This window comes from Chiloscyllium plagiosum, unplaced genomic scaffold (assembly GCF_037043375.1).
Source record: "Chiloscyllium plagiosum isolate Xiang-an unplaced genomic scaffold, Cpla_swu_hap1 HiC_scaffold_41, whole genome shotgun sequence".
NCBI classification, from domain to species: domain Eukaryota; kingdom Metazoa; phylum Chordata; class Chondrichthyes; order Orectolobiformes; family Hemiscylliidae; genus Chiloscyllium; species Chiloscyllium plagiosum.
Window position 1 is genome coordinate 34,113,472 of NW_028270179.1, and position 20,116 is coordinate 34,133,587.

General features: G+C 41.8%; 1 protein-coding gene across 1 annotated transcript; it reads left to right on the plus strand.

The window, feature by feature from the left end:
• Positions 1-10,928: 10,928 nt before the first annotated feature.
• Positions 10,929-18,612, plus strand: LOC148138220 (uncharacterized). The gene is made up of 3 exons (XM_087981889.1): positions 10,929-11,577; positions 15,965-16,087; positions 18,257-18,612. Exons 1-3 carry the CDS (start codon positions 10,929-10,931, stop codon positions 18,610-18,612), a joined length of 1,128 nt encoding a protein of 375 aa, XP_087838015.1.
• The last annotated feature ends 1,504 nt before the right edge of the window (positions 18,613-20,116 follow it).

The window sequence follows — 20,116 nt, forward strand, 5'->3', positions numbered from 1 at the left end:
TACTTTGGCTTTAGGAATTTTCTCACCGTTCAGAAAATTTCCATGCCTGTGGTTTTTGCTCCAAAGTGCAAATGTAAGCGTTACTGATGTGCCTTCATTACAGTGTATACACACACGCGAAGATTGGAGATGCAGGAGGGAAGCAAGCTTCCATAACCAGTTATGACCAATTAATATGTAAATTATCATTTTTTAGTTAACTAATGAATACAGTCGTGAAGTCCAAGAAAGAACTTTTCTTTTTTCATTGAACTAATTGGGAGAATTCTTGTCCAGTTACTGATCAGAAAAGAAATGCATCTAATCCTCTCTTGAATAATACTGATCGATGTGCTAAATTTGACTGGCATTTTTTTCCAGTGCTATTAGCCACAATTTCCGCCATTTCCAGCGGTATCCAAGCACCCGACACATATTTCCTTCTCTATTGTCGGCCTTCCGCAAGCACCATTCCCTCTGGGACACCCTGGACCGTTCCTCATCCACTGCCAACATAACCCCCACCCCCAGAGCGTCATGCCACCTTTCCCTGCAACCACAGAAGCTGTAACACCTGCCCTGTCTTCGATGCCCCATCTGAAGAAAGCCAGCTTGTTGCATGCGTTCTTGGCCACGGTATCTGCGCGATTTAGCGCTGTCAGGTGTCTGGAGACCTTTACTCCAAATCCTTCTCCATGTCAATGAGGCTAAGGGTTCCGCCCTTTACTCTATACTTAATACTATAATTTGATTTTACGAAAATTACATTTTCTGGATCAAGCTTCATCTGCCATTTCTCTACCTAAACCTGCAATCTGTCTCTATGCCGTTGTATCCTTTGACAATGCTAACCAATATCTGCAAATGCAACAACTTTTGTATCATCTACAAACTTACGAATCGGATCACCCACCCGCAGTTTACTTCAGATCATTTAAAAGGAACTGAAATAAAAAAAAAGGTCCCAGCATTGATTTCAGCGAAATACCTCTAGTTACCTTTCTCTGTTCCCAAAAAAAACACACTACCACCACAACTCTATGACCAAGCCCGTTCATCTAATCAGCACACATCGGAACCCACTAGAATCTCCATTTTGTTCCAGCCTCTCGTGGGTACTTTATCAAATGCCTTCTTCAAGTCCATGTGGAAAACATCCAGTGCCTTTCCCTCATTAATCCCCTTCTTCAGAATCAGGTTGGTGCGAGATGAAAGTTTCAGCGGAAACCCATGCTGCCTATCACTAAGAAATCGATTCACTTCCAAATGTGTATGAATCTGGTCACTCAGTCTGTTCTCTAACAGCTTCCCCAGCCCTTAAATCAGCCTCACCAACTACAGAATAATTATCCAGATTATCTCTGTTTCCCTTCGGAAACAAAGGAAGAAAACATAGGCCATTCTCCAGCCCTCTGGATCCTCGCAGGATAGTGAAGAAGATGTATAGTATGCTTTCCTTTTTTTATTATAGCATTGAGTATAGGAGTTGGGAGGTCATTTTGGAGCTGTATGTGACATTGGTTAGGCCACCTTGGAATATTATATGCAACTGTGGTTTCCTTCCTGTTGGAAATATTTTGTGAAATTGGAAAGCGTTCAGAACAGACGAGCCCACGTTTCTGGGCTGGCACAATGATTCAGTGGTTAGCACTGCTGCCTGACAGCACAGAGGACCCGATTTCGGATTCCAGCCTCGGGCGACTGTCTGTGTGGAGTGTGCATGCTCTCCCCGTGTCTGCATGGGTTTCCTCTGGTTTCCTTCCACAGTCCAATGATGTGCAGTTCAGGAGAATTGGTCATGCTAAATTACACCATAGTGTGAGGTGCATTAGTCAGTGGGATATGGGTCTGGGTGCGTTACTCTTCAGAGGGTCGGTGTGGACTTCCTGGGCCGAAGGGCTTCTTTCCACACTGCAGTGAATCTAAGCTAAAAGATGCTGCCAAGGTTGGAGGGTTTGAGCAGTACGGAGAGCCTGAATAGGCTGGTGCTGTTTTCCTTAGGTCTTCGGAGGTTGAAAGGTTTTCTGACGGAGGTTTAAAAATTCATGAAGGGCATGGATTGGGTAAATGGAAGAGGTCACTTTTATGGATTGGACGAGTCCCAAACTAGACGGCACAGCATTAGGGAGAGAGGTGATAGATTTAAATTGGAATTAAGAAGCAACTTTTTCACGTAAAGTTTGCTGCGTGAAAGAGCTGCCAGAAGAACTGATGGAAGCTGGTACAATAACAATAGTTAAAAAGCACCCGGCTGTGTACATGAATAGGAACAGCTTTTTTTTTAGGGATATGGGCCAAGTGCTGGCTATTGGGAGTAGTTTAATTTAGGGTATCTGGTTGACATGGACGAGTTGGACCAAAGGGTGTGTCTCCATGCTGGGCGTCTTCATAAATCTATGAATCATGAATGATCCGTATACATTAAGCTCACCACCTCCAACATAAATACTGGCTCAATAACCACGTGTTCAATTTACCATGTCTCTGTTCCTCGCCTAAGGAGCACGTCGTACGGGAAGTAATCGGGAGATTGCTACCCGAGGGTTCCTGATTTTTAGACATAACTCTCTGAATTGTCGTTGCAAAGTTTCCTGCAATGCCAGCCTTGCCAATGTGGACAATGATTTCTGTCTGTCTGCCCGCCCGTTTTAGGTTGCACCGAAGTCTCGTTTGCATTTCTTTCAAAACCACCACAGCAACAAAGTTCAAAGTTATACGTACTACTTATCAAACTAGGTTTCCTTCTGGAATTTGATTTGTGATAGCATTAGCTATGCGTAGAACAGTTTCAAAGGTTTAAATCCTTTGACATCAAACACTTTCCTTCCTTTTCGTGTTTAATCACTAAAACTAATTTATCTCACGTACTGAGCATTTTGTTTTCATTTTAGGCAGGGTCTATTGCATTAGTTGTCATTAGCATGAATATTGTTGCATTCACTTGTGTGTTTTTTTAATATAAGGTCTGCACCAGGTGCAAACGATGATCCAAAATAGTTGTGTCTCTCGTGGTGTGCATCAGATATAAATAGGCGCATCACAATCCTTACTTCAGAAGCCAGAGGGTACCAATTCATTACTCTTGTTAAAAATGCATGCTCCTGCTAAAGCGCCGGTATTTGTACTTTATTACTCTGTATTTGCAGTTTTTGGAGCTCCAGGTAAATTATGAGGAAACAGTATGCTTGGCATAGTGATGTTGAACATGTGTTCATAAAATAGCTGTGAATTTATTATATCCTGCGGCGTCTGATAAACTTCTAATTTAATCAGTTGAGCTTCGAAAGAACACTATAAGTTTTTGTTTTTTAATGTATTTAAACCTACGTTAAGGCGACTCGCCGAGACAAAGAACGGAGACAATCAATGGCTTTCCTTCTAGATGCGTATTTACTTTACGGTCACAACCTGCTTCCCTCAGATATTTATTGCAGACATGTCACCACTCAAATTTACTTTGTGTTATTTACTTGATTCTTTTACTGACGATGTTTCCCATACTTTTCTGGAATATGTCTGCCATTAGCTGTTTCACATATTATCCAATCCAGGATCCTCTTCAAAAAGGTTTGGTTAAGTTGTTGTTTTAGAACTACTTCAGTACATTTGATACACTTACACCGAAATGTAGTTATGGAAGTACTTACAGGATAGTGACATGGGCTTTGACGAATTCAATCTTAGCCAGTTTTCTCATCAAGCCTGCTTCCAGAACAATTCTAATAAATGCTGCAAAAGTTGCTTCCGTATATGACAAGAAAATTGCCAGTCCGTCGATGCATATCACTTAACTGGATAATTCTTAAATGAGTTTATTGCTGAGTCTTTGAAATGTGGCTGACATGTATTTCATTCCAATTGGCATGAATTTAAATTGTTGTAGTCTATTGAGTAATAAAATTTGCTGTTGCAGTTAAAGGTACCTTCCAGTATCCTCTGAGTAAGTCCAACTTAGAAATATACGTTGCTCACATCACCTCCTCAATGCAGTCTTCCAAACGGGGAATCGAATATCATTCAGACTCTGTCATTAAACCGAATTTGTGAGAGTCTACACATTACCTCTTGGTCCTGTCTGGTTTTGGCAATATTACTACGGGCGAACTCTAGGCATGGCAATTCATTTGGATTATGTCATTCTGAAGTATGCATTCAATCTCTTTTTTAACCCTTGCATGTTTAGAGTTTGAAGTATATAAGGATGCTGTTTGTTTGGAACGCCATTTCATATATCTGCATCATGCACAATTACATCAGTACTTCCCAGCTTATTTACATGTATCTCCCCATGCGAAAGCGATAACTCTTTCAGATCATTCCGATTTTCCAGTTGATGGTAACTCAATGTTTAATCCGTTTTTGTTAAAGGACCCCTCATTTTCAAATTTAATTTGAGGAATGTTCAATTCAGAATGTTTTAAACTTGATTAGTCACTATGTGTTGTAACCAGTAATATAATCTCCTTTAGCTTTCCTTCCCTAGCCAATCACATTTTGATCATATTCACGTGATATAGTCTGTGGGAATTCTTCCCGTCTCGAAGCCTTATGAAATAGTTCATTTCACTCAACTTCCTTTCGATCTGATAAGATACACTAAACCTGGCTTTCCAAGGTGCACAGATCACCGGGAGTAACACTAAAACTTTATCAGCAAAATCAAAGTGTTGAGTTTTGATTTCTTATCTGCTTCCTCTTTCATTGTATGCTGTGATTGTTAAATGCTGCCTCGTCAACTATTTATCCTTCCTCTAAATTTGAACACATATTCTGCAGACTTGGTCTCTGAATTCCGACTCATCAATTTCTCCTTAATCAACTTCAGTTGTATTCTGCCATCATGCACTAAAACCTAATTCAAATGAAGCGAATTTGATCGATTCACTTCGTGTATCTCCAATGGAAAAAAAAACTGAAATCGAATTCCCTTTTCCGAATCATTTGGATAGTCTTGAGTATAAGCTCTCAACATGGTATTTAATGTCTGGTGCCACTTTTCTCCCATTCCCTGCGATTCTGGATGGTATGCAATGGTTTGAATTGTTTTATTCCTAAGCTTTCCATAACTTCCTTGAATAATTTTGTTGTACATTTTAAGCCTTGATTTGATTGCAGCTCAATCGGTCGTGTATATCTAGAAAACTTTGACCAACTCCTTTACGATACGTCCAGCTGATATAATGCGTAATAGAACGGCCTTTGGAAATCTAGTGGACATATCCATTATTGCTAACAAATACTGATTCCCACATTTTATTTTAAGCAGGCGTCCTAGGCAATCAATTAAGAAACTTAGAAAAGAATTGTCAAATTAAAGAATAGGTATTAAATATGCTGGTTTTATAGCTGCCTGGCATTTTCCATTTACCGGACAGGTATGACATGTCTGGCAAAATTTACCTCCATCATTATGCAGTCCACGCCAATAAAAAAGTTCTTGTATTGTGGATTGCGATTTTATTAACCATAAATGACCTCCTAATGTTACTTTGTGTGCTACCCGCAATATCTCCTTTCTGTAACGCTCCAGCAATACATCATGTTGACCTCCTGTCCAATTCTTATCTGCCTGATTATGGTATTGTCTCCATTTCCTCATCAAGATCTCATTTTAAGGTTGTAACGCTTAGTGATGAACACAGAATCTTCTTCCATGTGTGACTTTTGACGCAATTGCTTCAGTTTTATTTTAATCATTCGGCTGTAAATCAATTTGCCTGAGCTGAAAATATTGAATTTCTCCTCCACCTGTTTGGTCTCATGCACTGGAGAGAAATGATTTCTGATAATTCTATTAAATTCCTTACCTGCATTCTTTGATTCCTCCTTCCAATTCAACTGGTAACTTTGTGGTCTTGTTACCACATAGTTGTGGAAGAAACTGTGGATATGCTTTCAATAATGCCCAAGTTTTCTGATATTCCACTAGTTTTTCAGCCAAGGTTGGATGCATTCCTACCAGTGACCCAGCAATATCGTCAGCGAGGACACATTGTATTCCTGGAGCTGCAAGTTCCTTCACGAACTGTACTGTTTTCCTACTTCTGTCTTCCCAGAGCTTATTTTTCACATCCATCAATAATGTGACTTTATGTGGCCTAATCTATTGTAGTGATAGCAGCATAGCTTTTTAACATCTCTCTACCCTTCATGGCTTTCTTTTTTGCCCTTTGTAAGCTAACTTTATCATTTCCATTGAAATCGACTTTACCCTTACGGCGTGAGGATTTGTGGTAAATCAATTTTCTATCCCTCATTAATTGAAATTGATGTTGGAAGCCAAAGTTTAATGTGTGAACCAATTCATATTCATTAACCATTTCAGCTGCTAATCTTGCTGATTTAACTCGTGCTCAAAGTTTGTGCGAAGATTTGTAGCTCGGGTGCTCATTGCTGTGGTTCTGTTCGCCGAGCTGGAAGTTTTTGTTAACTCGTGCTCTTCCGCTTAATTCTCACTATCGCAGGAAGAACTTTTGAAACGCCGAAAATAATCGTCTATCTCAGAGCGTCATATGATTGACCTATTTTTAACGTCCTTATTCACTTATCAATATTACTTTGTTTGATCCTATCAAACTTATAGCTGGTTTGACCAGAATCCCTGCTTAGACTCTTGAAACGTTGTCTGTTGGCCTCTGGCACATGCTCATATGCACGTAAGATGGGTTTCTTTACGTCCTCATACTCCATAGATTCCTCCTCTGACAGTAATGCAAACACCTCACTAGGTCTACCGAACAGCTTTGTTTGGATTGATAAAACCCCTGTGGTCTCTGGCCACTTCATTTGTTCAGCCACCTTGTGAAATGAGATGAGAAAACATTCTACATCCCTCCTCTTAAAGTTATGCCATGTTTGGATATATTTAATCAGATCCTACCAGGTATTCGACTAGCAGGATTTGGTCATCTTTACTATCTTGCTGAGTAAGCCTACCGTCTACATTCATCTCCTTTCTAAGAAACAGACTTTCCTATGTAAATGCAAATTTCTGACTTTCAAACTCCCTCTCTCACATTATGCTCTCTTGTTTTCCCTTTCTTTGCTCTCTTTCTTCTCCTAGGACCTTCCTTTTGTGTTTTGCTAAAGCGATCCTATGCATTTATTTTTGATCTAGCAGAGCAATTCATACTTCTTCTCGTTCCTCTGCTTTTAACCGTCGTTCAAACGGATTGATTTTCTTTTCATGTTCAAGCTGCACTATCTGCAATTGAATTCGAGCTATTTCCAAAGATTCTGGTAGCATTTCCAGCAAATGTAAATGTCGAGCTGTTTCTGTAACTACCTCGCTGTTCCTCACAGATGTAAACAATTCTAACTCCAACTTGTCTGCCATTTCCAGCAGGTTTGTCTTGCTCTCCTTTTTAAAACCCACAAAGTCACTTCTTCCACCACCAGAAAAGACTGAAAGACGTATTATTACATCAACTCATGTTTAAATCAACAGAATTCAAGCACGGAACTAAAGGCATTAAAACGTGCCAGTCGCCGTCTTTAAGTTCAACAACCTTACGGTGTCAGGGTGTACAAAAAAAACGGTTTGTATTACACAACATTCGATCTCAGTTAAGCTGTGGCACTTGCACTTAATGGACTCCAATAGGCTGTAGCAGGCCACTTGTCCAATTTTGGTAGCAGAGCTATGACGTTGGAGAAGGGGTCTAGGAGCTCGAAGTAGCAAAATGATTCAGATGACTAGTTGCTGGAGGTCAAATAATTCAGTCCCTCGTTACCAAAATAGGAAATCCTCAGGATAGTGTGATGAGAGCAAGCACATTAAGGTCCCTCCATCAAAGTGGGGTCGTTGGTACTAACTTCACAATGTGACAGAAGCATGCCACTGACTTTACATTTAAGCCATTGGTCTCTTGGGACCGTTTTCATCATCACTTATATTTCAATCATCGGTCATGCTAACAAGCCCACCTTGCCCCTGCAGGCAGAGCTGCTTCATTGTCATTTGTTTCACACCATAGCCCGTCATGAACATCTCATTTCCTTCTTCCCTGAGCACTTTCTTCCAACCACTCTTAACCTTGCCACGAGAAAACAAGGCAAGAACTACCAGGCCTCAGAAGATGACTCAACGTTCCATTTCGGTTCTTTTTGTTTTTGGGGACAATAGTGGAGGATGTTTGGGGGCATACATTACATTAGTATTTTTATTAGATTAGATTACTTACAGTGTGGAAACAGGCCCTTCGGCCCAACAAGTCCACACCGACCCGCCGAACAGCAACCCACCCAGACCCATTCCCCTACATTTACCCCTTCACCTATCACTCGGGGCAATTTAGCCTGGCCAATTCACCTAACCTGCACATTTTTGGACTGTGGGAGGAAACCGGAGCACCCGGAGAAAACCCACGCAGACACGGGGAGAATGTGGAAACTCTATATAGTTCAAAACTATTCACATATTAAATAGGGATAGTAACGAAACAACCATTGTCTTTCTCCCAGAAAACCATAACAACGTGAACTACAATGCAGATATACGTCATTAGGATCGTCATCTTCATCAGTAACAACACCCACGGACACCAGACAGACCAGGATATAGGTCTGGAGGCATCATTCATTTTTCCATCGCACATTGCTAATTGAAACGTTGCAAATAGTTGAATTATTATAACCACGGTGTGTAAAATGTTCCGTAATTTTTGTTTAATTTTTCATTGCGCTTTTTCTTGAGATGTTGTAATGTTTGTTTGATTCTTGCATTTTCGTTTCTCCACTGTATAAAATATTCTGCAGTTTCATGATATTTGTTGGATTTTCAAGTTTTCATTGCGAAAAATTTCCTTATAGATGTTTTTTCTTGCCGTTTTAAAACGTTTGTTTTGGTATGAGCTATTTTAGATTTCTTGTTTATTTTTCATTTGTAGTAAGGTATTATTTTCTCATATGCCAGCTTCATCAGTTTAGTTGCTTGAACCTGGATAGTCCTGTAATCACCACCTTTCCTGTTGTGATCCATCACGCTTCGTGTTCAGGATTTATAGGAGGAACTGTGGCTGGACTGGCTGCTTAAAACTATAAAGTTTATGATGGCTTTGATGAGAATTGTACAAATACTAAAGCATACTGGGAACGTAAGGCAAGCCTTGACCAAAGCAACAATGCTATTATAAAGCTGCATCATCCAGACAGGATGCAGCTATCAACAGACAATGTGCAAACAACCCGGTAGTTGCAGATCTACCATACAGACCCGAATCTGAGTTCAAATGAAGTCAGTGGAATATCATCGTCAGGGCAAACTGCAACGTCGAGGTGTGTAACAGACACAGGAGTGCATCGCACTCTTATTTGAAGAAGTCATGATTCGGAGATGCCGGTGTTGGACTGGGGTGTACAAAGTTAAAAATCACACAACACCAGGTTATAGTCCAACAGGTTTAATTGGAAGCACTAGCTTTCGGAGCGACGCTCCTTCATCAGGGGATTGTGGAGGGATCGATCAGAACACAGAATTTATCGCAAAAATTTGCAGTGTGATGTAACTGAAATTATACATTGAAGAATTGATTGTCTGTTAAGCCTTTCATCTGTTAGATTACAGTGATAGTTTCACTTCTTTCATGTGTAAATCACAAAACCCTTTTTTTTAAAGTTGCATTCTCCGGTTAGCTGTTTACAATGGTGATAGCTAGACAATATGTTGAAGGTGTTAGCCCCCTGTGTTCTCTGTCTATGACCTGATATTTAGATTGATTCCAATCTAAAAAGTGAGATAACAGAGTTTTACATAAATTCATGCAGTTTTTGAGCTCAGAGTTCTACATGAATGTATGTAGTTTTTGAGCAAAGTGCAATGTAACTGTGCAAGTACAAAAAAATTCACCACACAAAATATATGTGTGCGTGTGGGTCTTTGTCTGCCTGTGTGTATGTGTCTGTCTGGGGTGGGGGTTATGAGTGTGATAAAGTGTGTGTGTGTGTGTGTGTGTGTGTTTGTAGTGTGTGCAGAGTGTCTTAAGTCTGTGAGGGGGTGCATGTGTGGGGGTGTGTGTGTCTATAAGGGTGTGTGTGGGTGTCTGTGTGCGCGTTGTGTGTACCTGTGTCCCGTGTGTATGTGAGAGTATGTGTGTGTGTAGGAATATCTGTGTGTGTGTGTGTGTGTGTAGTGCAATGGCGATCACCTGTAATGTGACATGAACCCAAGGTCCCAGTTGAGGCCCTCCCTATGGGTACCGAACTTAGCTATCAGCCTCTGCTCGGCCACTTTCCTCTGCTGCCTGTCCCGAAGTCCACCTTGGAGGATGGTCACCCGAAGGTCTGAGGCTGAATGTCCTGGACCACTGAAGTGTTCCCCAACTGGGAGGGAACCCTCCTGTCTGTTGATTGTTGTGCGGTGCCCATTCATCTGTTGTTGTAGCCTTTGCTCGGTTTCCCCAATGTACCATGCCTCCGGGCATCCCTGCCTGCAACGTATAAGATAGACAACGTTGGCTGAGTCACATGAGTACCTGCCATGTACAAGGTGGGAGGTGTTCCCACGCGTAATGGTGGTGTCTATGTCCACAATCTGACACGTCTTGCAGCGTCCACCGTGACAGGGTTGTATGGAGTTGTTCTGAGAGTCTCCGAATCATGACTACTATCGACACCACTAACCGCCAACTTAAAGTGGAGATGATCTCCAAGAAGATTGCACATATCGACACAGACATCAAGTTTCTACCGAATGCAGGCAAGCAGGAAAGATCCTGAAAGGATTACGGATCACGAACCCACTTAGGTCGACCTACAACACAGACTACGCAGAGAGACTTTGCCACCGCACCTCTCGTAAACTTCTCAATCATCTCGTGCACCAACTCTACAGCAGGCGCCACAACCTTGAAATTCAGATGGAGTCCACACTCACAGCCTGCACACAGGATACATCAGTACAATTACGTGACATTGCCAAACAGACAAGGTGACAAAACTACAGCACGTACATGCACCCCAATAACAAAAAACTGGAGAAGCTTGGCATTCTTCCCAGTAATAGCAAAGCCCGCCCTGGAACCACAGTAGACAACATTATCACTGCGGGGAAGTCTATTGGCAACTTATCGGACCACTCCCTTCGACCGGAAGAGATTGAAGTCCTGAGTAGGGGTCTCAACTTCTGCCCCACCACCAAAATGGACCCGTTGGTTCTGGCAGCAGACACAGAGGAGTTCATCAGACGAATGAGACTCCGGGAATTCTTTCAAGATACCGGCAGTGATCCCAATGAGCCCACTGATGAACTGGAACAGTCATCACAGGGATCTGGAGAGGAGCAACCAAAGAAGATGTCAACATGGACCCCACCGGAGGGCCGCTGCCCTGGGCTTGACATGTATGCTCAATCTGTCAGGAAATATATAAATGCCAGATTCATCAGCCGTACCTATAAGGTAGAGCAAAATGTCACCCGTTCACAACGCAATGCCATCCAGGCTCTCAAAACCAATCACAACATTGTCATCAAACCAGCAGATAAAGGAGGAGCCGTTGTCATTCAGAATAGAACAGATTACGGCAAGGAAGTGTACCGACAACTGAACAACCAGGAACATTACAGGCAACTACCAGCTGATCCGACCAAAGAACACACCCGTGAATTAAACACACTGATCAGAACTTTGGATCCAGTCCTTCAGAGTTCCCTACGCTCCCTCATCCCACGTACTTCTCGTGTAGGCGACTTCTACTGCCTTCCAAAGGTACACAAAGCCAACACACCGGGACATCGTGTCGGGAAATGGGACCCTATGTGAGAATCTCTCTGGCTATGTGGAAGGCACCTTGAAACCTATTGTTCAGGGGATCTCCAGCTTCTGTCACACACTACGGATTTCTTACAGAAACTCAGCACCCATGGACCAGTCGAACCGGAAACATTCCTCGTCACAATGGACGTTTCCACACTCTACACCAGCATCCCCCACAAGGATGGCATCGCAGCAACAGCCTCAGTACTCAACACCAACAACTGCCAGTCTCCAAACACCATCCTACAAATCATCCGCTTTATCCTCGATCATAACGTCTTCACCTTTGACAAACAGTTCTTCATCCAGACACACGGAACAGCCATGGGGACCAAATTTGCACCCAAATATGCCAACATTTTTATTCACAGGTTCAAACAAGATTTCTTCTCTATGCAGGATCTCCAACCAACATTGTACACCAGGTACATTGATAACATTTTCTTCCTCTGGACCCATGGCGAGGAGTCACTGATAAAACTACACAGTGACATCAACAAGTTTCATCCCACAATCAAACTCCCCATGGACTACTCTCGACTGTCTGTCTCATTCTTGGACACATGCATCTCCATCAAGGATGGACACCTCAGCACCACACTCTACCGCAAACCCACAGATAACCTCACAATGCTACACTTCTCCAGCTTCCACCCAAAACATATTAAAACAGCCATTCCCTATGGACAAGCCCTACGCATACGCCAGATCTGCTCAGATGAGGAGGAACGTGACGGACACCTGGAAGTACTCAGGGATGCCCTCACAAGAACGGGGTACGATGCTCAACTCATCAACCGCCAGTTCCGACGTGCCACAGCAAGGAACCGTAATGACCTCCTCAGGAGACAGACACGGGCTGTAACTGATAGGGTACCCTTCGTTATTCAGTACTTCCCAGGGGCTTAAAAATTACGCCATGTTCTTCGTGACCTGCAACACATTATCAATGAGGATGAGCACCTCAACAAGACCTTCCCGACACCTCCACTACTTGCCTTTAAACAACCGCCAAACCTCAAACAGATCATTGTTCGTAGCAAACCTCCCGGCTCTCAGGACAACGCTATACAACCCTGTCACGGGGGACGCTGCAAGACGTGTCAGATTGTGGGCATAGATACCACTATTACGCGTGGGAACACCTCCCACCGTGTACACGGCAGGTACTCATGTGACTCAGCCAACGTTGTCTATCTTATACGTTACAGGCAGGGATGCCCGGAGGCATGGTACATTGGGGAAACCGAACAAAGGCTATGACAACGGATGAATGGGCACCGCACAACAATCAACAGACAGGAGGGTTCCCTCCCAGTTGGGGAACACTTCAGTGGTCCAGGACATTCAGCCTCAGATCTTCGGGTGACCATCCTCCAAGGTGGACCTCGGGACAGGCAGCAGAGGAAAGTGGCCGAGCAGAGGCTGATAGCTAAGTTCGGTACCCATAGGGAGGGCCTCAATTGGGACCTTGGGTTTATGTCACATGACAGGTGATCGCCATTGCACTACACACACACACACACAGATATTCCTACACACACACACACGCACTCTCACATACACAGGTACACACAGACGCGCACACAGACACCCACACACACCCTTATAGACACACACACACTCCCACACATGCACCCCCTCACAGACTTAAGACACTCTGCACACACTACAAACACACACACACACACTTTCTCACACTCATAACCCCCACCCCAGACAGACACACACACACACACAGACAAAGACCCACATGCACACATATATTTTGTGTGGTGAATTTTTTTTGTACTTGCAGAGTTACATTGCACTTTGCTCAAAAACTACATCCATTCATGTAGAACTCTGAGCTCAAAAACTGCATGAATTTATGTAAAACTCTGTTATCTCACTTTTTAGATTGGAATCAATCTAAACATCGGGTCATAGACAGAGAACACAGGTGGCTAACACCTTCAACATATTGTCTAGCTATCACCATTGTTAACAGCTAACCGGAGAATGCAACTTTAAAAAAAAGGGTTTTGTGATTTACACATGAAAGAAGTGAAACTATCACTGTAATCTAACAGATGAAAGGCTTAACAGACAATCAATTCTTCAATGTATAATTTCAGTTACAACGCACTGCAAATTTTTGCTATAAATTCTGTGTTCCGATCGAGCCCTCCACAATCCCCTGATGAAGGAGCGTCGCTCCGAAAGCTAGTGCTTCCAATTAAACCTGTTGGACTATAACCTGGTGTTGTGTGATTTTATTTGAAGAAGGTACGTGCAACCAGCACCTGCAGTAATGGACAACGAATGACCTGCCTGCCATCAACATGCCAATGCCTTTTTCGGTCAGATGGACTTGATTGATCGAGCCTGAATGATCAATTGGTGAACAGCGAACATTCTCCCAAAAGGATGTGAAGACGTTGGAATATAAGAATTGTGACCAAGCCACGCTCAGGGCGGTAAATCGAGAATAACCACCGAGAAGAAATGACTCCTGATTTCTTCAGGAGAAAACCAAACAAAAACACGACTTGGCAAAACCAAGTTCTTACGTGGTGGTATGTGATCATAGAATCTTTACAGCGTGGGAACAGGCCATTCGGCCCAAGAAGTCCATACTGACATTTTGAAGAGTATCCAACACAGACCAATTTTCCAACACTATTATTCGACATTTTTCATGACTAATGCATCTAACCAGCACACACTTTGGGCAAATTATCATGGCCAATTCACCTGGCCTGCACATTTTTGGAGTGAAATAGGAAACCGCAGCACCCAGAGAAGACCCACACAGACACGGTGAGAATGTGCAAATATCATGCAGGCAGGTGGCCGAGGTTGGAATCAAATCTGGGTCCATGGCGCTGGGAGGCATCGGTGCTAACCACAGAGTCACGGTACCTCATCTAGAATTATGTTAAAATCTAGATAGATTTGTCAAGTAAATCATTAGTCTATAATTCATTTTGTTGTTAGAGTATTAATTCTGTAAAATAAATAAATATTAATGTTTCCAATAATTAAGATTCATCTCACCGTTCTTTGTTGGTGCATGAATTAAGAGAAAAACACTGTCTGGCGCGCACAGCACTAATTTGGTAAAGCTTAAGTTTGGTTGGAAGAAAACCTCCCTTTAACCTGTCTAAAAATAAAACTCTCCGAATGCAGGGACATTACATGAGTACATTCAAACTAATGTAATCTGTACATTGTTCAACCAGACAATCCCAGCGCTTGTTCAGAAATAGAAAAAAGTCACAATGATAAACTGCATAGCATTATATAGTGCAGAAGGAGGTAATACGAATGCTCATGTCTAATCTGGCTGCCGGATTATCTGTCCAGCCAATCTCAATATCCAGTGTTATCTCCCAATCTCTTTCGCACCACTATGCTGGTTTCAAATTAAGATCAGATAATAGAGAAAATAGAGTCAAGAGTAGTCAAGAGTTAAGGACTCATGAGTAAACTGGAAAGAATGAGACCTAAGCATGAGATTCATGAAATATCAAAGGAAGATTTGCAATGTCATTAATATTTTGTGATTGGCGTTAATGCTGATTAGTTCTATGTGCAGATAACAACTTTGTTTTATCTCGACTACAAAATTTGTGAAAAAATTTTCTGAGAGAAATCGGTTGATATATTTGCATTAGTATCCCTAATAATGCTGCACTTTATACAGGGAAATGTTTGTTATCTTCGTGTGATTCAGTTGTTTTACCTAGTTTTTCTACTTCTGGATTTATATGCATACATGCCTCATTGTTTCAGGTAAAGTGTTGAAACGAGAGCAAAACATCAGATTGAGTTCCAGTCGATATAACAGATATTGGGTGAATATTGACCCATGCCTAAAATAACAAGACACTTGCAAGAGGTATTCCAATCGGTATAAATTCAAAATTCTGTTTTGAAATTTCAATTTGCAGAATCAATTAAGCATTTCAAAAAATGCCAATGTTCCGTGGAATTGCAATTTGATTGAGGTTTTAATGCACTGAAGGTAAACAAATCTCAGAATTGTTTAATGCATCACAATTTGCTTTTCCTAAGATGATTTTTCTCCAGCTCTTGCATTAGCATATTGCTAAGAAAAGAGCTATAACGAAAAGTAAAATAGAACAGGAGAAAAAGAAAAGCCCAGAACATAAAGACATATAGCAAAAGTTTACATAAATATATAAAACGAGAAAGAGTAGTTGAAGTAAACATTGGTCCTTTCGAAGATAAGAAAGGAAATTTAGTGCTGGGGTATGATGAAATTGCTGAAGCATTTAACAGATATTTTGCATCGGTCTTCACAGTGGGTGGCACTACGAACATTCAAGTAATTGACCCAAGAGGTGAAGGTAGGTGAGAACCTGGAAACAATCATTATTACGGCAGAATTAAAGTTGAGTAAGCTAATGGAGCTAAGGGTATAGAAGTCTCCTTGTCCGCATTGAATGTATCCCAGGTTACTAAAATTGATGTCGGGATGAACACTGGTGGCAATTTTCGAAAATTCGCTCGACTTTGGGGCAGTCGCTGTGAAGACTTATGACCTTTCAAGAGGGGCGTCTTGGTTCGAGATCGGTCAAAAGAATCAATGGAATGCGGTCTGTACAAAAGCAAGGACCATTATTAAAGTGAATAAAGGCACCTTGACACAATTCTGTCCAGCAACACGGAGGTTAAAGCTTCTGTGTTCCGTGGTGAAATTGCACTCTTACATGCGAAAATTACACATTATATATATGCTTTTTAACAGATAGTTCAGCCTCAATTACAAGAAAAGACGATTACATATAATAAGATGACATGATTTATAGCAAGTTAATCCAATGATATTTCCTGGGAAAGGTTTCTTAATTACAAGAAAAGTCCAATCGACTGTAATGTGGTGACATGATTGACAACAGGCTAATCCAATGGTATTCCCTTGGAAAGAAATCTCATTTACGTAAATCATCATGCCACGGTAGCAGTTCAAGGATAGTTCGAATGGTCAATTAATGTGTCAGTGTTCATTTTATGAAAACTCTATTTTCCTCTGATCTTTGGGTTTCAGCTTAATTCTGCAAAACAGCAGTACCAATTCACAGTGTTCAATCACTATTCTTAGCCATTTTGTTGTATTCTTTTAAATTGAATAACCATTGTGTGGTTAGTAAAAAAATACACATACTTGTTGCTTCTAACAATAACCTACATTCAAACTTTGGATCCTCGTCTGCAGTATGGAAAACAGAAAATGTGACACCACTGTTTAAAAAGGGAAGTAGACAAAAGACAGCAATTTATAGACTAGTTTGCTAACTCTTTGTAGAGGGAAAGATGCTTGAGTCTATTGTCAAGGAACTGGGTAGAAATGTTCCCGTTGGACAGTCGCAGCGTGAGTTCATGAAGGTCAGGGCATGCTTGACAAATCATTTCGAATTCTATGAAAACATTTCGCGCAAGGTGGACAAAGTGGACCCAGTGGATGTGGTGTACTAAGATTTCCAAAAAGCCTTTGACGGGGTGCCACCCAAGAGGCTGCTGCATAAGATAAGGATGAGTGATGTTGTATTCGCATGGATAGAGGATCGTTTGACTGACAGGAAGGAAAGAGTGAAGATCAATGAGTGCAATCCTGGTTAGCAATCAGTGACTAGCGTTGAGCTCCAGGGATCGGTGTGAGGAACACAATTATTTACAATGTACACAGATAATTTGGTGTAGGGGACCACGTGTGACAAAGTTTGCAGATGACACTAAGATGAGTGGCAGAGCAAAATGCGTAGAGGACTGTGAAAGTTTGCAGAGGAACATAGATACATTTGATCAATGGGCAGATGCCTGGCAGATGGCATGCGATGTCAATAAATGTGAAGTCATCCTGTTTGGTGGGAGTGACAGAAATAAAGATACAGCTATGCAGGGGCAACCGGGTATCCTTGTGCATGAACCAGACAAAGTTGGTCTGCAGGTGCAAATTGACGAGGTAATGGCCTCGTGGCATTATTGCTGGGTTGTTAATCCAAAGACCTTGATAAAGTTCTGCTGAGCAGTTTCTAATCCCACCATAGCAGATAGTAGAGTTTGAATTCAACAAAACCCTGCAATTAAGATGATCATGAATCCATTGTCGATTGTTGCAAAAACCCACCAAGATCACTAATGGCCTTTAGGGAAGGAAAATGCCACCCTCGTCTGATCTGGCCGACATGTGGCTCGGCAGCCTAACCAGCGTGATCCTGTGATTGAATTAGAAACAACAAAAAATTAGGAAGGCCAATGGAATTTTGTCTTACATTGTTAAATGGATTGAGTTTAAAAGCAGAGAGATATTTTTGCAGCTGTTCAATGTGCAGATTATTACTTGAGAAAGAATGTACTGGCACTGGATGGGATGCAGAGGATGATCACTCGCTTGATTTCAGAGTTGAGGGGGTTGGTTTATGAGGAGAGACTGCGTAGATTGGTATTATACTAATTGGAGGAGGAGTGTTGAAGCACTGAAACTAACTTTAACACTCCTCCTCCAATTAATATAGAAATGTTGACAAAGGAACGATGTGACGTGTTGAAGGATCAGGTAATGGGAAACTCAGTGATTTTGTTTTGTGGGCAGAATGTTTGCCATCAACCAGTCTACGCTACATTTCCGCAAGATCGAAGACACCAAATTGAGAGCAAGAATATAGAAAACTATACTGAGCTCAGGACTGGTAAATTATTCCACAATCTGAAGCTCTGCCCCCTCGTCCGAGCCATCAGCATTCCAGGAAATAGGCTCCCACTATCGACCGGATCTAATGCTCTGGTTATCTTATATGTCTGTATGAAGTCACCCCTCAACTTTCTTCTTTCTGACGAAAACAGCCTCAAGTCCCACAAGCATTACTCGTAAGACTACCTTCCATACCACGCAACATTCTCATAAATCTCCTCTGAACCCATTCCAAAGATTGCAATACCTTCCTATAATGTGGTTATCCGAACTGCATGCAATATTCTAAAAGCGAATTTTATTGTAGGCACCAATGCTATTTCTGCCAATCTTCTCATTTACGAACCTTTCTGTTCATTCACTTGAATTAACTTCAGTTTGGAAGTCAGTTCTTAAGTTCCATGTGCAGAATAATCTCTCTATAGCCTCACAGGTCTCATATAGGGTATAGGCCCGCACATATCTATCAAAATTATGCTGTTTAATTATTTAGAACGCAACGTAAGTCTGACCTGGTTCCTTCTTTATGTTTCTGTCTACACGTTTCTGGTTCCAATCGGTAAGCAGTCGAAGTACCTTTTTGACATCTGCATAATGTCTTGACCCATCGTCTGACAGCGTTGTGATACCTCAGTAACTCTGCCGACCAGCTGAGTCTTAATAAAAAGTCCTCTGTCCACTTTATCTGACTAGCTCATTTTAGAAATGAAATAAAGATGGCTTCGACATCTTTGTCATCAAAATGTGGAAATGTTTTCACACATTTGTACACTTCACTAGCTGCTGTCTTCATCCCCAACCTGTTAACTTGATTTTCCTTATTAATTCGCAAATTCTGAAGTTCAAGTACTCTCTCTCTTTCTTTTTGTTCCGCTAATAACCTTTCCTAACTTTCTGTTGCCTCTCTCTCTCTCTCTCCCTATCCCTTTCCCTTTCTTCGGTCTCTCTTTGCCTTTCTTCTGACAAGGCCATTCTCTCCTTTCCTTTGTCTTTGAACTCCATCTGCCTCAATTGCAATTTCTGTTTTCTCACTCTCCCACAATTGTCTGTTTCTCTAATACACCAATGTGATTGACCAACTCCATTACGATTTCAGCTTTTATTTTGACCCTGGTTAAAATCAATTCTACCCTATTTGTCAGTTATGAATGTATGCCCTTCCTCCGTCTTTGTAAAATTCTTGGGAAATTTGGGAAGCATCTTAAATTCCCAAACCCTCGTTAGCTTTCTGAAAAGCTATTTCCCTCACTTTTAATTTCACTAACCACAAGAAACCAAAATTAATCAAATTATTTCAACTACATTTTATGAAATCTTGGACAACATAATTTTCTCAGTAGCAGTTGCAATGGAAGAGACGTTAGGGAGGACAGGAGGCCCGATGTGAAGGCAGCAGAAATGTTTACAGACTTACCTCGGGAGTTCCGCGTTCTTCATTTTCTCAGCAGCAGTTGCAGTGGGAGGAGCGACAGCAGGAGAAACGGAAGGGCCGACCGGAAGGTAGGAGTATAGTTTAAAAACTTACGCCGTGAAGAGGCAGAGCACAGTCTGACCCGGAGCAGCCACAGATCTGCTGGTTCACTGAAGCTTTTCTTTTTGGGCGACAGTGTGGTGCTGGAAAAGCGCATGAGATCTGGCAGCATCCGAGGAGCAGGAGAATCAATGTTCTGGCATAAGAACATCA

Excerpts from the sequence above, each read along its gene's own strand:
- LOC148138220 (XM_087981889.1), top strand. The coding sequence starts at position 10,929 with ATGCACCCCAATAACAAAAAACTGGAGAAGCTTGGCATTCTTCCCAGT. Across the intron at positions 11,578-15,964 it reads TCCGACCAAAGAACACACCC|ATAAGAAAGGAAATTTAGTG; the intron begins GTGAATTAAACA and ends GTCCTTTCGAAG. Across the intron at positions 16,088-18,256 it reads AATTGACCCAAGAGGTGAAG|AAATGTTGACAAAGGAACGA; the intron begins GTAGGTGAGAAC and ends CAATTAATATAG.